The 23,808-nt window shown below is 47.1% G+C and overlaps 1 protein-coding gene across 1 annotated transcript in view; it reads right to left on the reverse strand.

Moving 5' to 3' along the window:
* Positions 1-23,808, reverse strand: part of LOC119977336 (PC3-like endoprotease variant B) — a 1,015,536-nt gene that overhangs the window by 324,491 nt on the left and 667,237 nt on the right. Inside the window, exon 12 of the mRNA XM_038818121.1 lies at positions 21,381-21,481. Within this exon, the coding sequence (XP_038674049.1) occupies positions 21,381-21,481 (101 nt within the window). The remainder of the gene's footprint in view (positions 1-21,380; positions 21,482-23,808) is intronic.

Raw genomic sequence — 23,808 nt, forward strand, 5'->3', positions numbered from 1 at the left:
AACCTACACATCCTAAGTCATGTCTAATGGCATCATAATTGCCCTTCCCCCAGCTATAACTCTTGCCCTGCGGGGTATACTTATCCCTTTCCATCACTAATGTAAAGGTCACCGAATTGTGGTCACTGTCTCCAAAGTGTTCACTTACCTCCAGATCTAACACCTGGCCTGGTTCATTACCCAAAACCAAATCCAAAGTGGCCTCACCTCTTGTTGGCCTGTCAACATATTGTGTCAGAAAACCCTCCTGCACACATTGTACAAAGAACGACCCATCCAATGTACTCGAACTATATCTTTTCCAGTCAATATTAGGAAAGTTAAAGTCTCCCATAACAACTACCCTGTTACTTTCGCTCTTTTCCAGAATCATCTTCGCCATCCTTTCCTCTACATCTCTAGAACTATTAGGTGGCCTATAGAAAACTCCCAGCAGGGTGACCTCTCCTTTCCTGTTTCTAACCTCAGCCCATACTACCTCGGAAGAAGAGTCCCCATCTTGCACCCTTTCTGCCACCGTAATACTGTCCTTGACTAGCAGCGCCACACCTCCCCCTCTTTTGCCCCCTTCTCTGACTTTACTAAAGCACCTAAACCCCGGAACCTGCAACAACCATTCCTGTCCCTGCTCTATCCATGTCTCTGAAATGGCCACAACATCGAAGTCCCAGGTACCAGCCCATGCTGCCAGTTCCCCTACCTTATTTCGTATACTCCTGGCATTGAAATAGACACACTTCAAACCACCTACCTGAACACTGCCGCCCTCCTGCGAAGTCAAATCTGTGCTCCTGACCTCTCTACTCTCAATCTCTCGCACCCCAAAACTACAATCCAGGTTCCCATGCCCCTGCTGAATTATTTTAAACCCCCCCAAAGAGTACTAACAAATCTCCCCCCCAGGATATTGGTGCCCCTTAGGTTCAGATGTAGACCATCCTGTCTATAGAGGTCCCACCTTCCCCAGAAAGAGCCCCAGTTATCCAGAAATCTGAATCCCTCCCGCCTGCACCATCCCTGTAGCCACGTGTTTAATTGCTCTCTCTCCCTATTCCTCGTCTCACTATCACGTGGCACGGGCAACAACCCAGAGATAACAACTCTGTTTGTTCTCGCTCTGAGCTTCCATCCTAGCTCCCTAAAGGCCTGCCTGACATCCTTGTCCCCTTTCCTACCTATGTCGTTAGTGCCAATGTGGACTACGACTTGGGGCTGCTCCCCCTCCCCCTTAAGGACCCGAAAAACACGATCCGAGACATCACTTACCCTTGCACCTGGGAGGCAACATACCAAACGTGAGTCTCTCTCGCTCCCACAAAATCTTCTATCTGTGCCCCTGACTATTGAGTCCCCAATTACTAATGCTCTGCTCCTCTCCCCCCTTCCCTTCTGAGCAACAGGGACAGACTCCGTGCTAGAGTCCCGCACCCCATGGCTTACCCCTGGTAAGTCCCCCCCCCCCACAAGTATCCAAAACGGTATACTTGTTACTCAGGGGAACGACCGCAGGGGGTCCCTGCACTGTCTGCTTCTTCCCAGTCCCTCTTACAGTTACCCATCTATCTCCAGTCTTTGGTGTAACTACTTCCCTGAAGCTCCTATCTATGACCACCTCTGCCTCCCGAATGATCCGAAGTTCATCCAACTCCAGCTCCAGTACCATAACTCGGTCTTGTAGGAGCTGGAGCTGGCTGCACGTCCTGCAGGTAAAATCAGCAAGGACACTAACGGCATCCCTCACCTCAAACATCCTGCAGGAGGAACATTGCACTACCTTCCCTGCCATCCCACTTAATTTCAACCAAGTTCTGGTAAACAAATATAAAACAAATAAAAAAATAATAATATAATATAGCACTCACCTGCTCACCCCAATGGGAATATGGTGTGGTGTGGAATACTGCCTGAAAGGGTGGTGGAAGCAGATTCAATTGTAACTTTAGTAAGGAAATTGGATAAACACCTAAAGGAAAAGAAATGGCAAGGCTATGGGAAAAGGTGGGGGAGGGATGGGCGGGTAGTGGGGGTGATGGTGAATGAAACCTGCTGGATAGTTTTGACACAGGGATGATGGACCAAAAAGTGCTCTTTTATGTTATTTTATTCTATGTTTCTGGTATGTGACTGTAGGCTGATCTGCTACCACTCACTCAGTGTCTTCTCCAAATTTCACCCGAACATCTTCATGAAACGTTCCTGGCAAATACTTCCTAAGTCAGGTCAAAAGACCTGCACATCACCTCTGCATGCCATTTTAGTGATGGAAATGACAGCCTTTTCCTTGTTTCCTAAGTAACAAAGAAAAGCTTTGCCGAGCAGCTTAATTCTGGTGAAGAGAACATCCACTGAAAATGTCTAAATTATGTCAGTCCATTCTCTGAAGAATTTTTTCTGTCTTCAGTTTATAACAATATTGATAAGAACCCCCAAATACCAGAAATCTGCTCTAAAACTTATACCCAGCATTGTATGCATTTTATCATCCTTTCTGATGTTAGTACGGGTGCTTCAGGTGACTATGCCTCAAATACATCTGTGGTGCTTGGTGCAACAAAACATCTGCTCTTCCCACATCCACTTGGAGATGCCATCTAAATTATCTGAGTGGATTCTTTTTTAGATATGACTCATATTTATTGACCTATACACAGACATAGCTGTGATATTTTTGTTTTGATTATATACAACCTTCAAACTCCAATTTAGGGTCAAGTACTAAAAGCAGATAAATGTAACAGCTAATCCACATTTCTGGTCACTTTCAAAGTCTGTAATCATGAAAATTATTGTCAGTGAATAGGACTGAACCAGATTATGGTGGCTGGAGATGGAATCAGTGTCAGGCAGCAGCAATTTACATAATAATGGGTTCTGAGTGTTTCATCAGCACCTTTTGTTTGCTTAGCGTGCAGTGCTACAGTAAATTGTAAAAAAGTCATTTCTCTGCAATCAGCTGCACAATATCAACAGCAAATAAAGGAAAAGGAAAATAAATTCTGATTAAAGGAATAAACAGAAGCAGTTAAGATCGATCTTCTGTGACATGTTGACTACTCAGATCAACTGCAAGTTTTTCAGCATTTAATCAAAGCTCTGTATTGCCATTTTCCTAAAATGCAAATATTTGCGATGTATGCATTTACTGGACATCACGCAGCAGAAATCAGAGAGACTGCCCTGCGAGTGAATTGTTTTGGTCACTGCAACATCAAATTTTATTTCTAGTAACATCAAATATAATGGCCACACAAAAGTAATTGTAATCCCAAAGAACACCACTTTTGAATGGTTCAAATATCCTTCTGATTCTTCCCTATATGGTGAACCACAGGCCTTAGCGAACGTAAGCAGTACCTTCTTATAATTCAAGTACATATAGCACTGAATTAAGAATGTATGGCCACAGAATTTTATTTGAATTTTGAAATGGCAATCTCAGTAACCAAGATTGCATTTGACGATTGTTCCTAATATATTTCTAAACAAACCATTTGAAGCATTGTTTGCATTAACAGTTTGTTCATTCTCTTCAGCCTGTTTAGTTACACAAGGTGAAAGAAGGAAATAGAATGGGTAACCTAACACCAGTGGCTGAATTTCCACTGGGATTCTCGCACTGTCTGCTGTAATTTCAGTAGAAGAGCCACAGACAACTTGGGAAAAACAGGGGGAACACCAGTGGAAATTCATTCCCAATGAACAAAGAACAAAGAATACAGCACAGGAACAGGCCCTTCGGCTCCCCAAGTCTGCGCTGACCATGGTACCTGCCTAAACCAAAACCGTATGCACTTACGGAGTCCGTATCCTTCCATTCCAACCATAATCATATATTTGTCTCGATGGCCCTTAAATGCCGCTCTCGCACCTGCTCCCACCACCTCCCCAGACAGCCCATTCCACATATTTACTACTCTCTGCATATCAGTTCTAAACTTTCCCCCACACACTTTAAACCTATGTCCCCGAGTACCTGACTCTCCTACCCTAGGAAAGAACATAATAATAATAATAACAAACTTTTCTTGTCACAAGCATGAAGTTACTGTGAAAAGCCCCTAGTTGCCACATTCCGGCACCTGTTTGGGTAAGCTGGTATGGAAATTGAACTGGTATGGGAATTGAACTGGTATGCATTACAAACCAGCTGTCTTAGCCCACTGAGCTAAACCAGCCCATGTCTAACCAGCTAAACCAACCAGATAGTCACATTTGACTATCTACTCTGTCCATATCACTCATAATCTTGTACAGCTCTATCAGGTCACCTCTCAACCTTTGTCGTTCCAGTGAGAACAGAACACGTTTATCTAACCACTCCTCATAGCTAATGCCCTCCATTCCAGGCAACATCCTAGTAAATCACTTCTGTATCCTCTCCAAAGCCACATCCTTCTGGTAGTGTGGGGACCAGGGGAGAAATTCTCCGCCACCTGGGAATTGGCGGGGGCGGGAAACACGCCGCGGCGAGCCCCCGCGGTGATTCTCCGCCCCGCGATGGGCCAAAGTCCCGCCGCTGGGAGGCCTCTCCCGCCGCCGAGGTTTGAACCACCTCTGGTGGCGGCAGGATCGGCGGCGTGAGCGGGCCCCCGGGGGGGGGGGGGGGGGGGCGCTGGGGGTGGCCAGGCCCGCGATCGGTGCCAACCGTTCGGCGGGCGGGCCAGTGCCGTGGGGGCACTCTTTCTCTTTCGCCGCCGCCACGGTCTCCGTCATGGCGGAGGCAGAAGAGAATCCCCCAGCGCGCATGCGCCGGTGGGGACGTCAGCGGCAGCTGCCACTGACGTCACCATCGGCGCATGCGCGAACCGGCGAAGGCCTTTCGGCCAGCCCCGGCGCCGGGCGGCAGGCCTCAAAGGCCGCTGGTGCCGGTTTTGGCGTCAGTCGGCGTGGTGCCAACCGCTCCGGCGTGGGCCTAGCCCCCAAAGGTGCGGAGAATTCCGCACCTTTGGGGAGGCCCGACGCCGGAGTGGTTGGCGCCACTCCCCTACACCGGGACACCCGCCCCGCCGGGTAGGGGAGAATGCCGCCCCTGAATTGTACACAATATTCCAAATGAGGCCTAACTAATGTCCTGTACAGCTGCAACATGACTTGCCAATTTTTATATTCAATGCCCCGACCAATGAAGGCCAGCATTCCATATGCCTTCTTGACTACCTTATCCTCATGCATTGCTACATTCAGTGATCGGTGGACATGCACACCCAGATCTCTCTGCCTGTCAATACTCGCAAGAGTTCTACCATTTATTGTGTAATGCTACATCCAATGGATCTTCCAAAGTGCATTACCTCACACTTGTCTGGATATAACTCCATCTGCCATTTCTCCACCCAAGCTTCTAATCAGTTTATACCCGGCTGTATCCTCTGACAATCCTCTTCACTATTCGCATGTCCACCAATTTTTGTGTTGTCTGCAAACTTACTAATCACACCAGCTACATTTTCTTCCAAATCATTTATGTATACCACGAACAACAAAGGCCCCAGAACTGATCCCTGTGGAATGCCGCTAGTCATAGCCTTCCATTCAGAAAAGCACCTTTCTACTACTACCCTCTGTCTTCTGTGCCCATGCCAGTTCTGTATTCAACTTGCCAGCTCTCCTCTGATTCCATGTGACTTCACCTTTTGAACCATGAGGTACCTTGTCAAAGGCTTCACTGAAGTCCATGTACACAACATCTACTGTCTTTCCCTCATCTATCATCTTTGTCACTTCCTCTAAAAATTCGATCAAATTAGTGAGGCACGACCTCCCCTTCACAAAACCATGCTGTCCATCACTAATAAGCCCATTTGTTTCCAAATGTGAGTAAATTCCATCTCTATGAATCTTTTCCAATAAATTCCCTACGACTGATGTAAGGCTCACCGGCCTATAATTTTCTGGATTAGCCTTGCTGGCTGCCCTTCTTAAACAATGGAACAACATTCGCTACTCTCCAGTCCTCTGGAACTTCACCTGTAGCCAATGAGGATACAAAAATTACTATCAAGGCCCCAGCAATTTCCTCCCTTGCCTCCCTCAGTATTCTGAGATAGATCCCATCAGGCCCTGGGGGGGGGGGGGGGGACTTATTTAGTTTAATGCTTTTTAAGATGCCCAACACCTCTTCTTTATTAATATCAGTAATACTCAGAATATCTATACACCCGGCCCTACACTCATTTGGTGAATTCTGAGGCAAAGTATTCATTTAGTATCTCTCCCATTTCCTTTGGTTCCATACATAGATTGCTTCCAATATCCTTGAATGGACCAACCCTTTCCCTGGCTACCCTCTTGCTCTTTACTATGTAGGATTTTCCTTAATCCTGTTTGCCAATGACATTTCATGACCCCTATTAGCCTTCCTAACTTCTATCTTAAGTTCCTTCCTACTTGCTTTATATTCTTCATGGGCTTGATCTGTCCTAAGCCTTTTAGACCTTACGAATGCTTCCTTTTTCTTTTTGACAAGGTTCATAATTATCCCTCATTATCCAGGGTTCTCTATACTTGCTAACCTTACCTTTCTCACATGTACATGCCGGTCATGAATTCTAATGAACTGACATTTGAAAGCCACCCACATGTCGGATGTTGATTTTCCCTCAAACAGCCTCGCCCAGTCAACACTCTCCAGATCCAACCTAATGCTATTGTAATTAGCCTTCCCCCAGTCTAACACTGAGAACCACTCTTGTCCTTTTCCAGAAGCAGCTGAAAACTTACAGAATTATGATCACTGTTCCCGAAATGATCTAATGGTTTTAACTCACAGTGTTCTGAGAGCTGTTAATTTGGTGACTTGTTGATCCAGCACTTTGGAGAATTGTGCATAACTGCCACCTTTCTCAATCACCCTCAAACTCCTCGGACACCCCATCACTCTGCATCTTTTATACCATTTCTTCCTTTATTCTCGAAAATAATTTCTTCCATGAGAGTAACAACCTGTTCCTTTAATCTCCTTTTCATTTATTACTCAAATACCTGGCCTCATGTATACAACATTATGAGTTTTTTTTGCGGAGAGACTGTCATTCTCCCTTCCTGAAGCATCGTCTTGCCTCTACTAATAGTCCAATTTCAATTCAACATCTCAGAAAACCTAAGTCCCTTCTCTCACCTCTTTATTTTTCCAAATTGTCACCTCCCAGTGCCATGCTCATTATCTGTCTGCTTGAATTGCTCTGATTGAATTTCCCCATCATCTGTGGGGATCTTTCTATTCATTAGATATGGATCTCTGGGTTGGTTGACCAGTGACAATTCCACGACACCACTGCCTTCCCTCATGCTAAAATTGTAGTGTTAAAGGTTAGTGTCTTCTGTCCACATTATCATTCTTTTCCACCATGTCTTCACGCTATTTGGCCATGCCATTCTTGTCCCATAGTCTCTTCTCCATGGTCCTGCTCTGTGCAAGTGGTTCAATACATACCTGTTTCAACACAGCCAATGTTCCTCGAGAATCTATTTTCTGGCCTCTCTCCCTTCTCATCTGCCTCGCTGCTCCTCAATAAGATGGTTTACATGCATTGGGCCATTCCCATGTCAGTGGAAGATTCACCTATTCAACACTACTCATGACAATCTCTGCTGCCTGAATGACTGTCTGATGGGTTCCTTCAAGGAGCCTCAGAAAAACTGAAAACGCTCGCAGACCCGGCCCGTGAAATAATGCCCGCCCCTTTGGCCGGCTAGCGCTCCCTGGACCACCCCCCCCACAGTGCCCCGAATCCCTAATAAAGTCCATCCCTGCCCTCGGATCGGTCCTCCCCGACTGTGGCGGCGCTGGACTCAGTCCGCAGCCGCCACGCCGAGTTCCCGACGGATGAGACCACACAAGACCGTCACTGTTGGGAACTCGGCCAGTCGGGGGTAGAGAATCACGAGGCGGGCCTCAGGCAATGCCCTGAAGTCGTCAATACGTGACACTGCGTACTCTCCGGGTAGGCCGCTTTGGAGGGGGCGGAGCATTCGAAAGCAGCGCCGCCCCCGATTTGGTCAGGAATTGTGATTCTCTGGCCAATCGCCGAACGCGATTTCGATGTCGGCAATCGGAGAATCCAGCCCAGGGTCGTGAATAATGGTAGAAAGGGAAAATGAGAAAGAGAGAGCATTTCAGCTTAAAACGTGGGAGATTAAAGCAGAGACGCTATTGTTTTATTTCCATGCTATTCTTGAACACTTTAAATAATCTTGGTATGAAATGTAACCCTTCATCTGATTCCATATCTTCGAAAAAACTTGGTTAATTCCTCTACCACCCTCTTGGGTATAATGGTTCTTAAAGATTTTGGGCAGGATTCTCTGGTCTCCGACGCCAGAATTGCATTCGGCGATCAGTCGGAGAATCCACGTTAGCACCGAAATCAGGGGCGGCGCCGCTTTCACAATGCTCCACCCCCTCCAAATTGCATACTCTATGTGTACACCACATGTCGTATGGACGGCCTCAGGATGTTACCTGAGGCCCTCCATCCGATGCCCCGGGGGGATGGGCCGAGTTCCTGACGCCCTGGGTCTCATACTATTATTTGTCGGGAACCTGGTGTGGCAGCTGCGGACTGGGGCAATCTGCGGGCAGGGGGGGTTTGGCAGCAGCTCGGGGCATGGAGCAGGGTTTCTAGGCATTGCTGCCACTGAGAATCACCCACTGAGTCATGCCCCTGGATCAAAACTCCCCTTTCGATGAAATGAGTTGTATTTTACTAAATGAGAGGCTCATTTTTGGAAAAAATGTTTTGAGGCACATAAATACACAAGTTAGCAATGGGGTTACGGTAATTGATCTCAGTATATTTGACCCAGAACGCAAAGATTCAGCTACTGTTTCCACTTAGAATTGCTTTCCTGTGACACATACTGGAAAATACCTTTGTGTGGGCATCTGATGAGGATTGAACCAGATTTAAATGTGCTTTCCAAGTTATGGTTGGATAAATTGATGATGTTCCCCATCCAGACTCATACTGACTACTTGACTGAGGTGTTTGTGGCCCAGCATAGAGAGCCTCATTCAAGAGAAAGGAGGAGGGAAGAGAAAAAGTCAAATCTAATACATTTTTAAAAGATGTCAAATATTTAGATGTTCTAACCTTTTCATAAGAGTGGACATTAAATCTTAACACAACTGTTGTCCTAATATATGAGACAATATATCATTTTATACACAAATTATTTCTCTTGTTTGATATAAACGCTTTCAAAGTTACCCAGCAGTTCCATTTTATTTTGCTTCTAACTGTGATATCAATTTGACTAAATGTGAGCATAAAATGTACTTAAGGTTTGCAAATAATTATCAGAAATGCCGAGAACATTTGGTTTTGATGAAGTCTTCATTTGACATCAACATCTACAACTACCCTGCTGCTTTAATTTTACTTCCAGTTGTTTTATTGTGTTCAGGACTGTCAGCAGGAAGCACTATAAAATTCTTAGTAGAGGCACGGAGAGATTTTCTTGTGTACACACCAAACTTGCTTTTGTTGCTAAACAAGTTAAGGCAGGTTTTAAAATGAGACTTGTAAAATCCCTGATCTCGAGGGAGTACCAAAACAGCCATCACCGCTGACAGTAAATCTCCATGTAGGAGGAAACACATCATGCCTTTCAATAGGTACATATGCCAAATAAGTGGGAGGAATTAAATACCATGAAACCTTTAGAAACCAGGGTGCAAGAAAACATAGAGCAGGAGGGGAGAGCATCTGGCAAAATGGCAACTAGTTAGCAGCTGCCACTATGACCTCTAACTGCATCCATGGCAACTAGGCTAAAGATGGAGTTCAGTTTTATTATTTTCACACCCACAATGTCAAGCTTGTGAATCTCAGTGCTATTTTGTAGCTGAAATCAGTAGACAGATCTGTGTTCATTGGACCAGTGCCTATATCCTTTAGCTAATGAGTGCAATCATTACTTTCTTGCCAGAAACTGCTGCATGAGGAGATAATATGTACTATAGTAATATTTACCCAAAACATCATGAAATGGTCACAGAAAGGAGCAAAAGCTTAACACGAAGCAACGCTATTTCTACTGTCTGTGTTACTTGATTCATTTGTATTTTTCATTTGGCTACTATCTTTCAAGCATACAAGCCTCAATATTATAGTAGGGTGGAATTACAGTCTGACTTTCTAAGGGAATATTATTTCTTCAAAGGCTTTGTATGATGTACTGAATGCAAAACAGTTGAGAAGTACACAATGAACAGAATGTTTCTTCATGATACTGTCCAAATGTGTGATAACGATCTACAACTATCCTGCTGATTACATTTTACCTCCAGTTGTTTTATTATGTTTGGGATTGCCCAGGAAGGACTATAAATTTTTTATTGGTGATGCTGAGCTTTTCTTGTCTATCCACCAAAATAATAATTTTCTTTTTGCAATATGAGCTGAGGAAATGATAGTCAGACATGTATGACCCTTAATCTGAAGGGAGCAGCAAGCTATCACTGCCAATAGTATCTAAAGGCAAATGAGATGAGGTAGTCTAGCAGCACATCCTCACTCAACTAGCGCCGCTTGACATTTCCCTCCCTTCACAAGTGCAAACTCTACTGCATGGAAATGGCTGGAATGGGATAAGCCTGGGAAACAAGGTAGATTTTGCTGCCATCTCGTTCTACTATTGATCATCTTAGGGATCACCAGGAGATGGATTGGTATTTGACTTGCAATAGTGAAAGTATGACGCTCTGAAGAAGACGAGAGACAAATGTCCTAAGAGAAAGTCATTTTAAGGCCTCTCCTTTTTTTCTCAAGTTGGGAAAATGCTTGTGTCGCATCATGTTTTACCCACCCCCCTCCTCCTCCATTTGATGTCTTGTCACCAATAATATATAATCTTTATTAGTGTCACAAGTAGGCTTATATTAACACTGCGATGAAGTTACTGTGAAAAGCCCCGAGTCGCCACACTCCAGCGTCTTTTTGGGTACACAGAGGGAGAATTCAGAATGTCCAATTCACCTAACAAGCACATCTTTCGGGACTTGGGGGAGGAAACTGGAGCACCCGGAGGCAGAGATGGGGAGAACGTGCAGATTCCACACAGACAGTGATCCAAACCGGGAATCGAACCGGGTCCCTGGTGCATGAAGAAGCAGTGCTAGCCACTGTGCTACCATGCCATCCGCATCTCTGCCTTAGTCACTGTCTTAGTGTGGAGCAGGTTTACAACCTACCTGTCTTATTACCACCCAAGCTTAACTTCCAATTCTACATCTACTTCATAACAAAGACTACCCACTTACATCTCTAGGATATCATCCATCTCTATCCACAGTCTATTTGCTGTTGTACTCCTCATGCATTACTTTGCCACAGCTAGATTCCCTTATATTGATACCTTTCTAGGCAAGCTTCTATTGTTCAGCCTCAAGGATCTTTAGTTCATCCAAACATTTCTGACTGTATCCTATCACGCATCAAATCCTGTTCACTCACCATCACCCTATCCTCAATGATACATTGGCTCTTAATTTCCCAATACCACAAAATGAATGTTCTCAAAGCTAGAATTTCATGGGATTTGGGCAGACTGGGGAGGAGTGGAAATGGGGGCCAAGATTCTTGATCAGGTTTTCTGATTTTTAACAATGCTGTTTAAGGGTGTGGGCTTATTTGGATCATGAGCCTATACCTTGCACTCCTGGCCAGGCTGGCCAGGGAAAAGACATGTCCTTTGGTTCAAAGAATATTAACTAGAGGCTTTGGTTGCAGAAGTCGGGATTCATTTCTTTGAAGCAAAGGAAACAGAGGGCAGGATTCTTCAGCTGTGCCCGTCCAGCAATCAGAAGTTCCCCCGGAGGTCAATGGGCCTTTACATGGTCCGCATCTTGTCCATGGCAATCTTGTGGCTGGCGGGCCAAAGAATCCAGCTCGGAGTCAAAGAAGGCACAGAAGGAGACTAATCAATTCATCAAGTCCATGCTGACTGTAGAGAAACTCTGACAGTTTCATTCCCTTACTCTATCTGGTAGCCCTGGAAAAGGCTCAACCAATTTATTTTTGAAATAATTGATTGTCTCTACTTCCATCATCCTTGTGGACATCAAGTTCCATGTCATTACCACTTCCTGCGGAAATATGTTCTTCCTCATTGTGGTGGTGGTAGTGGGGGGAAGGTCCCTCACAGGGAAAAATGTGGCTGCTTATGCACACAGATAGGTAAGTAAGGTTTCTAGACCTGCTCGGAGCGCTGGCCTCCTGGTCTGCCACCAGGTGTCCACCTCCAGGTACCTAAACTAGAGGCCATCCGGAAAATTCAATCGGTCTTCCTTAATTGAATTTATCTACACACCTATTTGGCTACCTGCTGGGTGGTGGTGGGTAGCCCTATAGCTCCGATACAGTCTCCTCTAAAATAGCTGGCACTGGGAATGGTGGCAGGAAACTAACACTTTAACCAGCGGTGGTATTTTCAGGCCCTGTTTGCTTGGAACCTACCTCGACGAAGCCCAGGAATTATGCCTACGATAGTGTGATGTAATGGGCATTTTCTATAATTTTTCATTTATAAATTTAGAGTACCCAATTCATTTTTTCCAATTAAGGGGCAATTTAGCGTGGCCAATCCACCTACCCTGCACATCTTTGGGTTGTGGGGGCGAAACCCACGCAGACACGGGGAGAATGTGCAAACTCCACACGGACAGTGACCCAGAGCCGGGATCGAACCTGGGACCTTGGCGCTGTGAGGCGGCAGTGCTACCCACTGCGCCATCGTACTGCCCTCGGGTATTTTCTATAATGTACATAAGGGAGCATCTTGTAGGGCTGTCTGCAACTTGAAAAATGTCTGTTCAAAAGCATTGATTTTGACGTTTGGGCCAGGCCTTTGGGCCTGCTGGCTGTCTGCTCACGCAATGGGGCTAGGCATCGCACCACATTGTTGTTGGATCACCCATCTGCCTATCACTGCAGCTCACCAGGTTGGAGCCCATCAGTGCCAGGCTGTCCCATTTACCAACAATTTCAATTTGAGGGAGGGGGAAGGGCAGGTGCTAGGTGGTAAGGGCCTAGATTGTTTTGGCCGGATCTAGTGATGGTTTCCTGCCAAAATGACCTCTGTCCACCACATTTCTGGTTTCATTTAATTTGGCTAAGATCAAGTCACCTGTAACACTCTGGTAACATCTGTACTTATATCAATATGATTGCTATGCATAATTATACCGAATGACTGTGAACCAATTTACAAACGCCTAATTTTCATTATGTCCAAACTTCCATTTCATGAAGGCAACACTAATTAGTGAAGCAATGCAAAAGAAAAAGTGCAAAAACATTTACCTTCCAGAGAATCTCTGATTCTCCCGTTTTTCCTGCCCCCGAAAATTAGTTCATCCGGGTGTCACTGTATGATGCACGTATGTTTTATTATATTGACTATATGTTGCAGGATAGCACTTGATCATAAGGTACACCTTGTATATGGGAATGACACTCGGCAAATTGTTCATTCTGAGAGTCGGTGCAGACAGAATGGATCATATAGCCTTCTTCTGGGCTCTGACAACTCTGCAGACAGGGCAGGGCTATCAGCGGAAACATATTGAACAATTTCACTCACAAGGTATTCCCACAGACACACAGCCAGCATCCAGCCATCTTACTCACTCTAACCACAGCAGGGTGTGGTGATCTAACTACTGTATATATATGTGTTTGCAGTAGGGGGATGTATGGCCGTACCTGTATTACAGGTTTCTCCGGTAAGCCCCTGCCGGCTAGCTCCGCCCACAGGGAGCAGTATAAATATTCGTAAGTTTCACTGAGATGCCATTCTACAGCAGCCGCCGGAGGAATAGCATGTGTAATAAAGCCTCTCTTGTACTGCACTCGAGTCTTTGTGTATAATTGTTAGCGCCACAATTTATTTCAGTGAGATTTTCCTTACACCATGGACATCAGGATCAAACCTGACCACTTGCAGCTGGATCCGTAGTCGCCCCACGCCAGGAAAGGCTTCTTTCACTGGCTTGCAGTTTTCGAGGCCTACATCTCTTCAGCGGACCCTCCACCTTCGGAGGCTCAGAAACGATAGCTTCTTTACTCAAGACTCAGCTCCAGCGTGTTTCCGCTCATTCAAGACGCGCCTAACTACACCCAGGCCATGGAACTGCTCAAAGAGAACTACGCACAGTCGGCGAACACCCTGTTTGCGAGACATCTACTCTCTACTCGCGTCCAACAACCAGGTGTTTGCAGTAGGGGGATGTATGGCCGTATCTGTATTACAGATTTGTATCCTCGATTGAGAACTTCTGGAGGGCCCTTATACCTCTAGTATGAGACAGCGACTGCCAGGCCGTCACGGCCACAGAACATTCCGATTTACTCATGCGGGATGCATTTGTTACGGGTATTGCATCGGACCCCATCCGGCAACGACTGCTGGAAGGGGCCACTCTCGATTTTGCGGCTACAAAGACTCTGCCGCTATCAATGACTGCCGCCTCCCTTAATGCGCAATCCTACCCCGCTAGCCACTCAGCCCACCTGTCCTACCTCTCGTGGACCCCGCAACCGGCCCCCCCGACAGCCGCCCCCGCGCACTACGCCTGCGCTGCTCGCCACAACGCGTACCCTGCAGGTCCCCGCTGCTACTTCTGCGGTCAGCACAAGCACCCCCACCAGCGCTGCCCGGCCCGCACCGTGACCTGCAAAGCTTGTGGCAAGAAAGGCCACTTTGCAGTGGTGTGCCAGTCCCGAATGGTTGCCGCCATCGTGCCCGAAACCCCCCCCTCGCCTCAGCCGATCGCACAATGGGTCCTGCCGTCCACTGCCCCCAACCCCACGTGCGATCAGTGGGCGCCGCCATCTTTCACCGCCCTGCCATGTGCGCACAATGGGCGCCGCCATCTTCAACCTCCGCCTCCATGTGCGTTCCATGGGCGCCGCCATCTTGCCCGCTGCCATCTTGTCCCGCCCCCACAACGTGCGCTCCATGGGTGCCTCCATCTTGCCGCCGCCATCTTGTCCACCGCCATCTTCTTCCTCACAGGTACTCCAGATGCTGCCATTTTGTCCTCCCCTCGGGACGGGACCACGGGACGGCTGCCACTACTCGTCGGACTCGTCAGACTCGTCGGCCGATCGCCCGCTACTCGCCTCCGTGACGCTCGACCAGTCCCGTCCTCGCAACCTGACACCCTCTTCCACGACGGTGCTCGTCAACGACCACGTGACTTCCTGCCTCATCGACTCCAGGAGCACCGAGAGCTTCATTCACCCGGACACGGTAAGGTGCTACTCCCTTGCGGTCCATCCCGCCAACCAGCAGATCTCCCTAGCCTCCGGTTCCCACTCTGTCCCGATCCGGGGCTTCTGCCTGGTTAAACCCACTGTACAGGGCGTGGAATTCGACCGTTTTTGCCTGTACGTTCTCCCCAACCTCTGCGCGTCACTCGTACTGGGCCTGGATTTTCAATGCAACCTCCAGAGCGTCACCCTCAAATTCAGCGGACCCCTACCTCCCCTCACCGTTTGCGGCCTCGCGACCCTCAAGGTTGAACCTCCCTCCCTCTTTGCCAATCTGACCACAGATTGCAAGCCCGTCACCACCAGGAGCAGACGGTACAGCACCCAGGACAAGGCCTTCATCAGGTCCGAAGTCCAGCGGCTGCTTCGGGAGGGTATTATCGAGGCCAGCAACAGTCCCTGGAGAGCCCAGGTGGTGGTGGTTAAAACTGGGGAGAAACACAGGATGGTCGTGGACTACAGCCAGACCATCAATCGATACACGCAGCTCCACGCGTACCCCCTCCCTCGGATATCTGATAAGGTTAATCAGATCACACAGTACCGGGTTTTCTCTACAATTGACCTGAAATCTGCTTACCACCAGCTCCCCATTCGTAAATCGGACCGTCCCTACACTGCCTTCGAGGCGGACAGTCGCCTGTATCAATTTCTTAGGGTTCCCTTCGGCGTCACTAACGGGGTCTCGGTATTTCAACGAGAAATGGACCGAATGGTTGACTGGTACGGACTGCGGATCACGTTTCCGTACTTAGACAATGTCACCATCTGCGGCCATGACCAGCAGGACCATGACGCCAACCTTGCCAAATTTCTCCACACCGCATCTCTCCTCAACCTCACCTATAACAAGGAGAAGTGGGTTTTTAGCACAGACCGCTTGGCCATCCTCGGCTATGTAGTCCAAAACGGACTACTGGGGCCCGATTCTGACCGCATGCACCCCCTATTGGAGCTTCCCCTCCCCCACTGCCCCAAGGCTCTCAGACGATGCCTGGGGTTCTTTTCTTACTACGCCCAGTGGGTCCCACAATACGCGGACAAGGCCCGCCCACTGATCCAGTCCACACAATTTCCCCTCACGGCCGAGGCACGACACGCCTTCGATCCTATCCGCTCAGACATAGCCAAGGCCAGGATGCATGCAGTAGACAAGTCACTGCCCTTCCAAGTAGAGAGCGATGCTTCAGATGTCGCCCTTGCCGCCACACTAAACCAGGCCGGCACACCCGTGGTATTCTTCTCCCCACCCTCCATGCCTCCGAAATCCGACACTCCTCTGTTGAAAAGGAGGCCCAGGCAATCGTTGAAGCTGTGCGGCACTGGAGGCATTACCTGGCTGGCAGGAGATTCACTCTCCTCACTGACCAACGGTCGGTAGCCTTCATGTTTAACAACATGCAGCGGGGCAAGATCAAGAATGACAAAATCTTGCGGTGGGGAATTGAGCTCTCCACCTACAATTACGAGATCTTGTATCGCCCCGACAAGCTCAACGAACCCCCAAACGCCCTCTCCCAAGGTACTTGTGCCAGCGCACAAGTAGACCAGCTTCGTGCCCTGCACGACAGCCTTTGCCATCCGGGGGTCACTCGGTTGTACCACCTAGTCAAAGACCGCAACCTGCCCTACTCCGTCGAGGAAGTACGGACAGTCACCAGAGACTGCCAGGTCTGTGCGGAGTGTAAGCCACACTTCTACAGGCCTGATCGCGAGCGCCTGGTGAAGGAGTCCCGCCTCTTTGAATGCCTCAGCGTGGATTTCAAAGGGCCCCTCCCCTCCACCGACCGCCACACCTACATTCTTAGTGTGGTCGATGAATTCTCTAGGTTCCCCATCGCTATCCCATGCCCGGATATGACGTCTGCCACTGTCATCAAGGCCCTTGATTCCATATTCGCTCTGTTTGGTTTCCCCGACTATATCCACAGTGACAGGGGATCCTCATTCATGAGCGATGAGCTGCGTCAGTTCCTGCTCAGCAGGGGTATCGCCTCCAGCAGGATGACCAGCTACAACCCCCGGGGAAACGGGCAGGTAGAGAGGGAGAATGGGACGGTTTGGAGGGCCGTCCAGTTGGCCCTACGGTCCAGAAACCTCCCAGCCGCTCGCTGCCAGCAGGACCTCCCTGACGCGCTCCATTCCATTCGGTCACGCTGTGCACCGCAACTAACCACACACCCCATGAACGTGTTTTTGCCTTCCCTAGGAAGTCTACATCCGGGGTGTCACACCCGACTTGGCTCACGGCTCCAGGCCCAGTCCTTCTTCGTAGGCATGTCAGGCGCCACAAGGCGGAACCCCTGGTGGACAAAGTACGCCTACTCCACGCGAACCCCCAGTATGCCTACGTGGAGTTCACCGACGGCCGCCAGGACACAGTCTCGCTCTGGGACCTGGTGCCCTCAGGTGCCGATCCCATGCCGACGCCCCTCACCCCCCCACCCTGCGCCACCCTCCTTTTCCCCGGCGCCCCAGTATTCTTCCCCACTAGGTCCATCCCTCGTTCCCCTGCCCACGCTGGAGGACATGGAAGATTTTGGTTAGCTCACGGAGTCATCCCGCCACTGGCCAGCACCAACACTGCCAGCACCTGCACCGTCGTCACCACAGCTACGTCGCTCGCAACGGAACGTTCGGCCGCCAATCCGACTCAACCTGTGACCGGATTGCCTGATGGACTCTTGGTATTCTTTTGTTTTGCCCTTTTGTAAATAGATCACTTTATGTATTATAGTTCCACGTCACCTCTGCCGGACTCATTTTACAGGGGTGAATGTGGTGATCTAACCACTGTATATATATGTGTGCTTGCAGTAGGGGGATGTATGGCAATACCTGTATTACAGGTTTCTCCGGTACGCCCCTGCTGGCTAGCTCTGCCCACAGGGAGCAGTATAAATATTCGCAAGTTTCCAGAGATGCCATTCTACAGCTGCCGCTGGAGGAATAGCATCTCACTGCTATTCAGAGCTGAAGAAAGGTAGAAATGTGATAGGTTTTACATTGTTGAAGGGAGAGGGTGGGGCATGTGGAACAAAATAGGCCAGGGATAGGTGGCAGCTTCTATTTTGTTCCAACCCTCTCTTGAACAACATAAAACCCACCACGCTTCTGCTTCTCTTCAGCTCTGAAGAAACGTCATACGGACTTTAAACATTAACTCTGTTTCACTCTTGACAGATGCTTCCAGGCTTGCTGACATTTTCCAACATTTTCTGTGTTTACTTCAGATTTCCAGCATCCATAGTATTTTGTTTTTATTTAAGAAGTAGCAGAACATGAGTATCCAGAATGGTCAAACTGTACAGAATCGCCAAATGGATAACAGTAGAATGCTAAATGTTAGATTAATGGACACCACTTTTAGCATTTTGTTACATTTCAATTTAGTTGTGCCCAAACAATATCCTTGGTACAGTGGTGGTTAATGATTCTGCAGAGGGAAGGAATTGGATTCACAGTTGGATCCAAATACTCGATGCAGAAATTTGAAGGTGTAAGTGAGGATTTCTTTTGCCATGGAGTGATGAATACAGAAGTTTGAATTTTACCTCCATTCCCCTTTCCCCCCCTGGCGGTTTTTTAAGGTGGGGGGGGGGGGGGGGGGGGGGGGGGGGGGAATGTGAAATTGCATGAGAGGGATTCCTTCCGGCATCGCACTTGCCCTGACCTGCAGCATTTTTACAATTGGACAGCTGGGACTACGGCAGAAAGCCCGTCCTTGTCCCAATTAAGGCCATTAAGTGGCAACTTAATGGCCACTTAAAAGCCTTTTCCCACCTAGCCTCAATTTTTAGGCTGGTGAACACCAGATAGATCAGGGGGGACAAATAGAAAAATTTTAAATCCTCAATCTCAGGCGGGACAAATCCCCCATCCTACTGGGGGCACCCGCCCTTCAAGGACTGGACACCACTGGACTTCCTTTACCCCCGGCCTACTGACTGATACCCCAGTCACCCCCCCCCCCCCCCCACTTTGTGACACCCTCCCCCCAGGAGCCTCAACCACTTAACTGGCCTCCATGTCCCAAAATGTAGTACCAGGCACTTCACTGCAGTGCCTCCTCTGGTCACTGCAGCATTCTGCTTGGATAGACTGATTGGCCTGCAGCTCTACAAGGCGGGACTTAAGACCAAGTGATGACAGCAGCCAATGCGCATTTAAAGTGCAAAATGGCACAGGTCCTCTCAGAGTCAGCGGGAATGTGTCTAGTCCCCGTTATCCTATAAATTCACCCCCCCATCGAGATGATTGTTGTTTTGGATGATATGCACATGAGAAGATCTTATTTATGAGGGTCCAGTGTACGACTCTGGTAATGTGTAAAAGATGCGTTGAGACAGATCTCTTTCTTCTGATTAATGCTGCTCTTTTGTGGACGTGGATTGGTTGTTCTTTTCCTTCACCTTCTCTCTGCTTATACCTTCTTATATGGCAAAGCCGTGCAGAGGATAATGACATTCTTGGAGACTTTTGCTAATCACTATTAGAGTACTCCCATCCCAACTTGTTAAAGTGTCTGAAGCAGTGTGCATTTGAATAGAATTCTTGTGGCAGTGTGCACCTCAATGTAATTGTGACTCATTGGTATTCATGGTTGCTTGAGAATTGTGTATCCATAGCTCCAGTGTATAGTCTTGGTGGCCCCGCAGCCAACTTTGCATTCTTCTTTCCACAGCCTAGTAGCTCCATATTTGTACTGGTGTTTTACTGACAAATCCAGAATGATAGATATGATTTTGGAGGGTAATGATACCTATGGTGAGATCATCCTTGGCACAATCGCAACTTGTAGCATCTTTCTTTTGGCTCTGTGCCACTTCTTCTGCCACTGGCGCAATGCAATTGGTTTAAAACTTCCTCCCCAAGGAAATACTGTTCGCAAAACCCATACCACAGAGTTTTCTCTTAGCTAAAAGTGCCAAATCAATATAAAAATAAAACCAGGAATGATGCACTGCAGCAGAAAAACTGAGAAACAAAAAAAAAGATACTGAAATTATTAATCCTCAAGGCTGTGATCCCAGCAGTTCTGCACACCCATTTGGATGTTATCAATGTTGGATTCAATGACACTGTGTGGGTTGTCATGTATCTTCTTTCAGGTGAACAAAAAGGATTCGCTGACAATATTCAAAATTGAGCAGGGTGTTCTCCCTGTTATTCTCGCCAATGTTTTTCTTTCAACAACATCACCAAAACAGATTACATATTATCTGTCGCCATCACATTGTAGGTTGTGTGACATTACTGCACACAAATTGGCTATCACATTTCTGACATTACAACTGTGACTGCATTTCAAACATTGCACTTTGGAAACCCTGGAGAACATGAAAAGGTGCTATATCAATGCAAGTTATTGTTGGTTATACATTACAACATGAGGAGTTTCACCAGGATGTTGCCTGGGATGGAGACTCTGAGCTATTAGGAGAGACTGGATAGGCTTGGATTGTTTTCTTCACAGCAGAGAAGACACTTCATATAGGATTATGAGGGATTTGGACACTGCAAATAGAAAGCAGCTATTCCCCTTGGTTGAGGGGTCAAAAACAAGGAGGCATAGTTTTAGAGTGAGGGCCAGGAGATTCCGAGGGGACTTGAGAAAAACATTTTTCAAGTAGTGGGTGGTGAGAATCTGGAATGCACTGTCTCAGGAGGTAGTGGAGGCTGGAAACCTCACAACCTTAATAAGATTATAGATTATATTAAAAGCACTTGGATGAGTACTGGAAACACCATCACATTCAAGGATATGGGACAATATTGATAAGTGGGATTAGCACAAGATTAGGGATAGTTATTTTCAGTGCAGATTCGATGGGCCGAAGGGCCTTTTCTGCACTGTACGACACTATGCTACTGCTACTCTGGTGCACAGGAATAAAAGCATTGCATGTGTCAAAGTAGGAAATCTACATTGTTTCGCTGTGTCAAATTGAAGCAATACAATTCCTTCCCCATGGTCAGGTGGAACTTACAGAAAATCAAAGTTTACAGTTCCAACATGGGTACTTTCTCTTACTTTTCTGAATATACTGGTATTATATATGGTATTTTAAAATTTCAGAACTGTTTGTGTGTGACAATACTTACATAGCCTGAAGGACCAATGCAATTATACCAGCTGCCATTGGAGCTGCGCTTGAAGTGCCTCTGAAGGTTTTGGTGCATTCATTGTCAAGTTCTGTTGTCACCTGTTGAAAACAAAGTAATTGCACATATTGTACCATTAACAAGGTTGGAACTCCAATTAGTTCCCACCCACATATTGCATCAATATTGAGCACAAAGAAGCTATAAAAACTCGGACGAGGTATTCATAAAAGCAAAATATGAAATATTATATTCATAGATACACACAAATGATGAGAATTGATGCTATGCTGCTTATTATGGGTGAAACATTATCTTATTATGACCAATTGTAAAGTAACAACAGTGGTTAACCCTTTGTAGACAGTGCAAGTATCGTTGCCTATGGGCACGATCTAACTAAAATAAAATAGAGTGCCATTTTGGGTGGAATTAGTGGGATTGTTCCCGGTGCTTACTGTGCAGGGAGCAGCCCCGCTATCTACCGGCACTCTGTCTTGTTTTCGTGCCCCGACGGGGACGCCCTGTTTAGGCTGCAGTTAGCTGCATTTTCTGCCCCCCTCCCATCAGTCACCCCTGCTTGGAAGCTAAAGAGCAGTCCAGACAGAAACAGTGAAAGATCCCAGCTTTTTTACTTACCTTTCCCTTGCATCTGCTGCCTGAGACAGAAGTGTTGAAAGCAGCAGTTATTACTTCATAGAAAGACAAAACTCATCACTAGGCTTTAAACAGCCTCAAAACCTTTGATCTGTGAGACTTCCATTCATTTTCAAAGCCAAATAGCTTTCAGTATGCTGTAATTAACAGGACAATCACTTCCAGACAGCCAGGTGTCTGGATTGTTTATTTTCATTTCCCTTCACACTTGAATATCTGAAGTACCCTGCTGTGAAGCTAATAGCAATTGTTTAATTGTGCTTCCACTTCCTCTTTTTCTCAGCAGAAAGCACTTACCTTCTTTTGATGTAGTAAGGACCTGTCAGTTATTGTCATTAGCTTCAAAGCTGGGTACTTGAGATGCATTCAAGCGTGATGAGAAATGATTGGGGTCTCTGATATGGGTGGGTTTGATGGGAGGGTCTCTGTTGGGGGTCTGGATGGGGGGGGGAGTTTATGGGAGACTGGGGGTTGGAAGGATTTGCATTGTGGGTGACCCTCCGCTGGACATTAGGGGCACCTATGTTACATACTTACCCTGCTTGACCCACCACAGGTCGACCGCATCAGGGTCATGCTTGGAATTACTTGCAATAATCCACGCCTGTGTGAACCTAGGCCGAGAGGGCTGGGGCATCACCAGCGCATGGAGCATTGGGCTTCCAGTTAATCAATCAGATAAAAATTGATGCTGATGACCCATTTTCATCCTCCCTCCATCGCGAGGTGTGTAGCTTGCCACTGGCGGGGTCCAGAGCATTGGAATGGGATTGGCGCATGGCGTTGCTCCCATTTTTAGCCTAATGCTCGATTCTCCGCCAGATTGGAAACCTGCTACCAATAGCGGGCAGTGGAGAATCCATCCCCCCTGCCACCCACCTCGAGATCCTGAACATAAGATGAAACCTGGTGGCAGTGAGTGTGAAAGCTCAGAAAAATTCACAAAGAAGACTGTAGACCTGAAAGATCTTCCATTTCTTGGGAAAAGGATAAGAAAAATGATTGAATACTCACCTGGGAATGGAGCATTTTGGGTACAGTGGATGCAGGCTGACACATATACACAGAATCCCGACAGCAGAGTACAGATAGCAATCTACAAACCAAACTACTGAAATAGCAAAAGCTCCAGACCTTAGGACAAGCATGGTGTCTGCATTGCCACTCACAGATTCTTTCCAAAATGCTGAAGGCTCAGAACAAAGAGAAATGACTTATTGAACCCCTGTATGCTATACAGAACCAGATGTCTTCATTATTGAACAGAAAAGCATGCTTGGAATTGAGGCTGAATTTCAAGGTTGATGAATTTTCTGATGAGCAGTCCAGTAACGCAGAAAGGAATTTCCATCCCTATTTTCAGGCTTAGAAAAGCTAAAGACAGAATATAATTAACTCTAAGGGTGGATGATAAACCTTTTTGTCTCTTCAGTAAGAATGGTCCCTCACCCACTCTTATACAAAGTCAAGAGTGAGATTGAACACATATTACAATAGAGGGTCACCTCTCCAGTAACTATAACTATACCGACAAAATGGTGTTCTGAAATGGGTCTGTTGGCTCAATTAGAATTTGCATGGACTTGACATTTAAACAAGTCAGTAGGGCATACAATCCACCTGAGAGCATCAGTGGATGAATGTCTGACCAAATTAGCAAAAAGCACCCTGTTTACAAAACTAGATGCTAATAGTTGCTTTTGACAGTTGCCCTTGGATAAAGAATCCAGATTGTTAAAAGTCCTTTATCACCCTATTTGGTGGTCATTGT

Source organism: Scyliorhinus canicula, chromosome 14 (genome assembly GCF_902713615.1).
Source record: "Scyliorhinus canicula chromosome 14, sScyCan1.1, whole genome shotgun sequence".
In the NCBI taxonomy this organism is placed as follows: domain Eukaryota; kingdom Metazoa; phylum Chordata; class Chondrichthyes; order Carcharhiniformes; family Scyliorhinidae; genus Scyliorhinus; species Scyliorhinus canicula.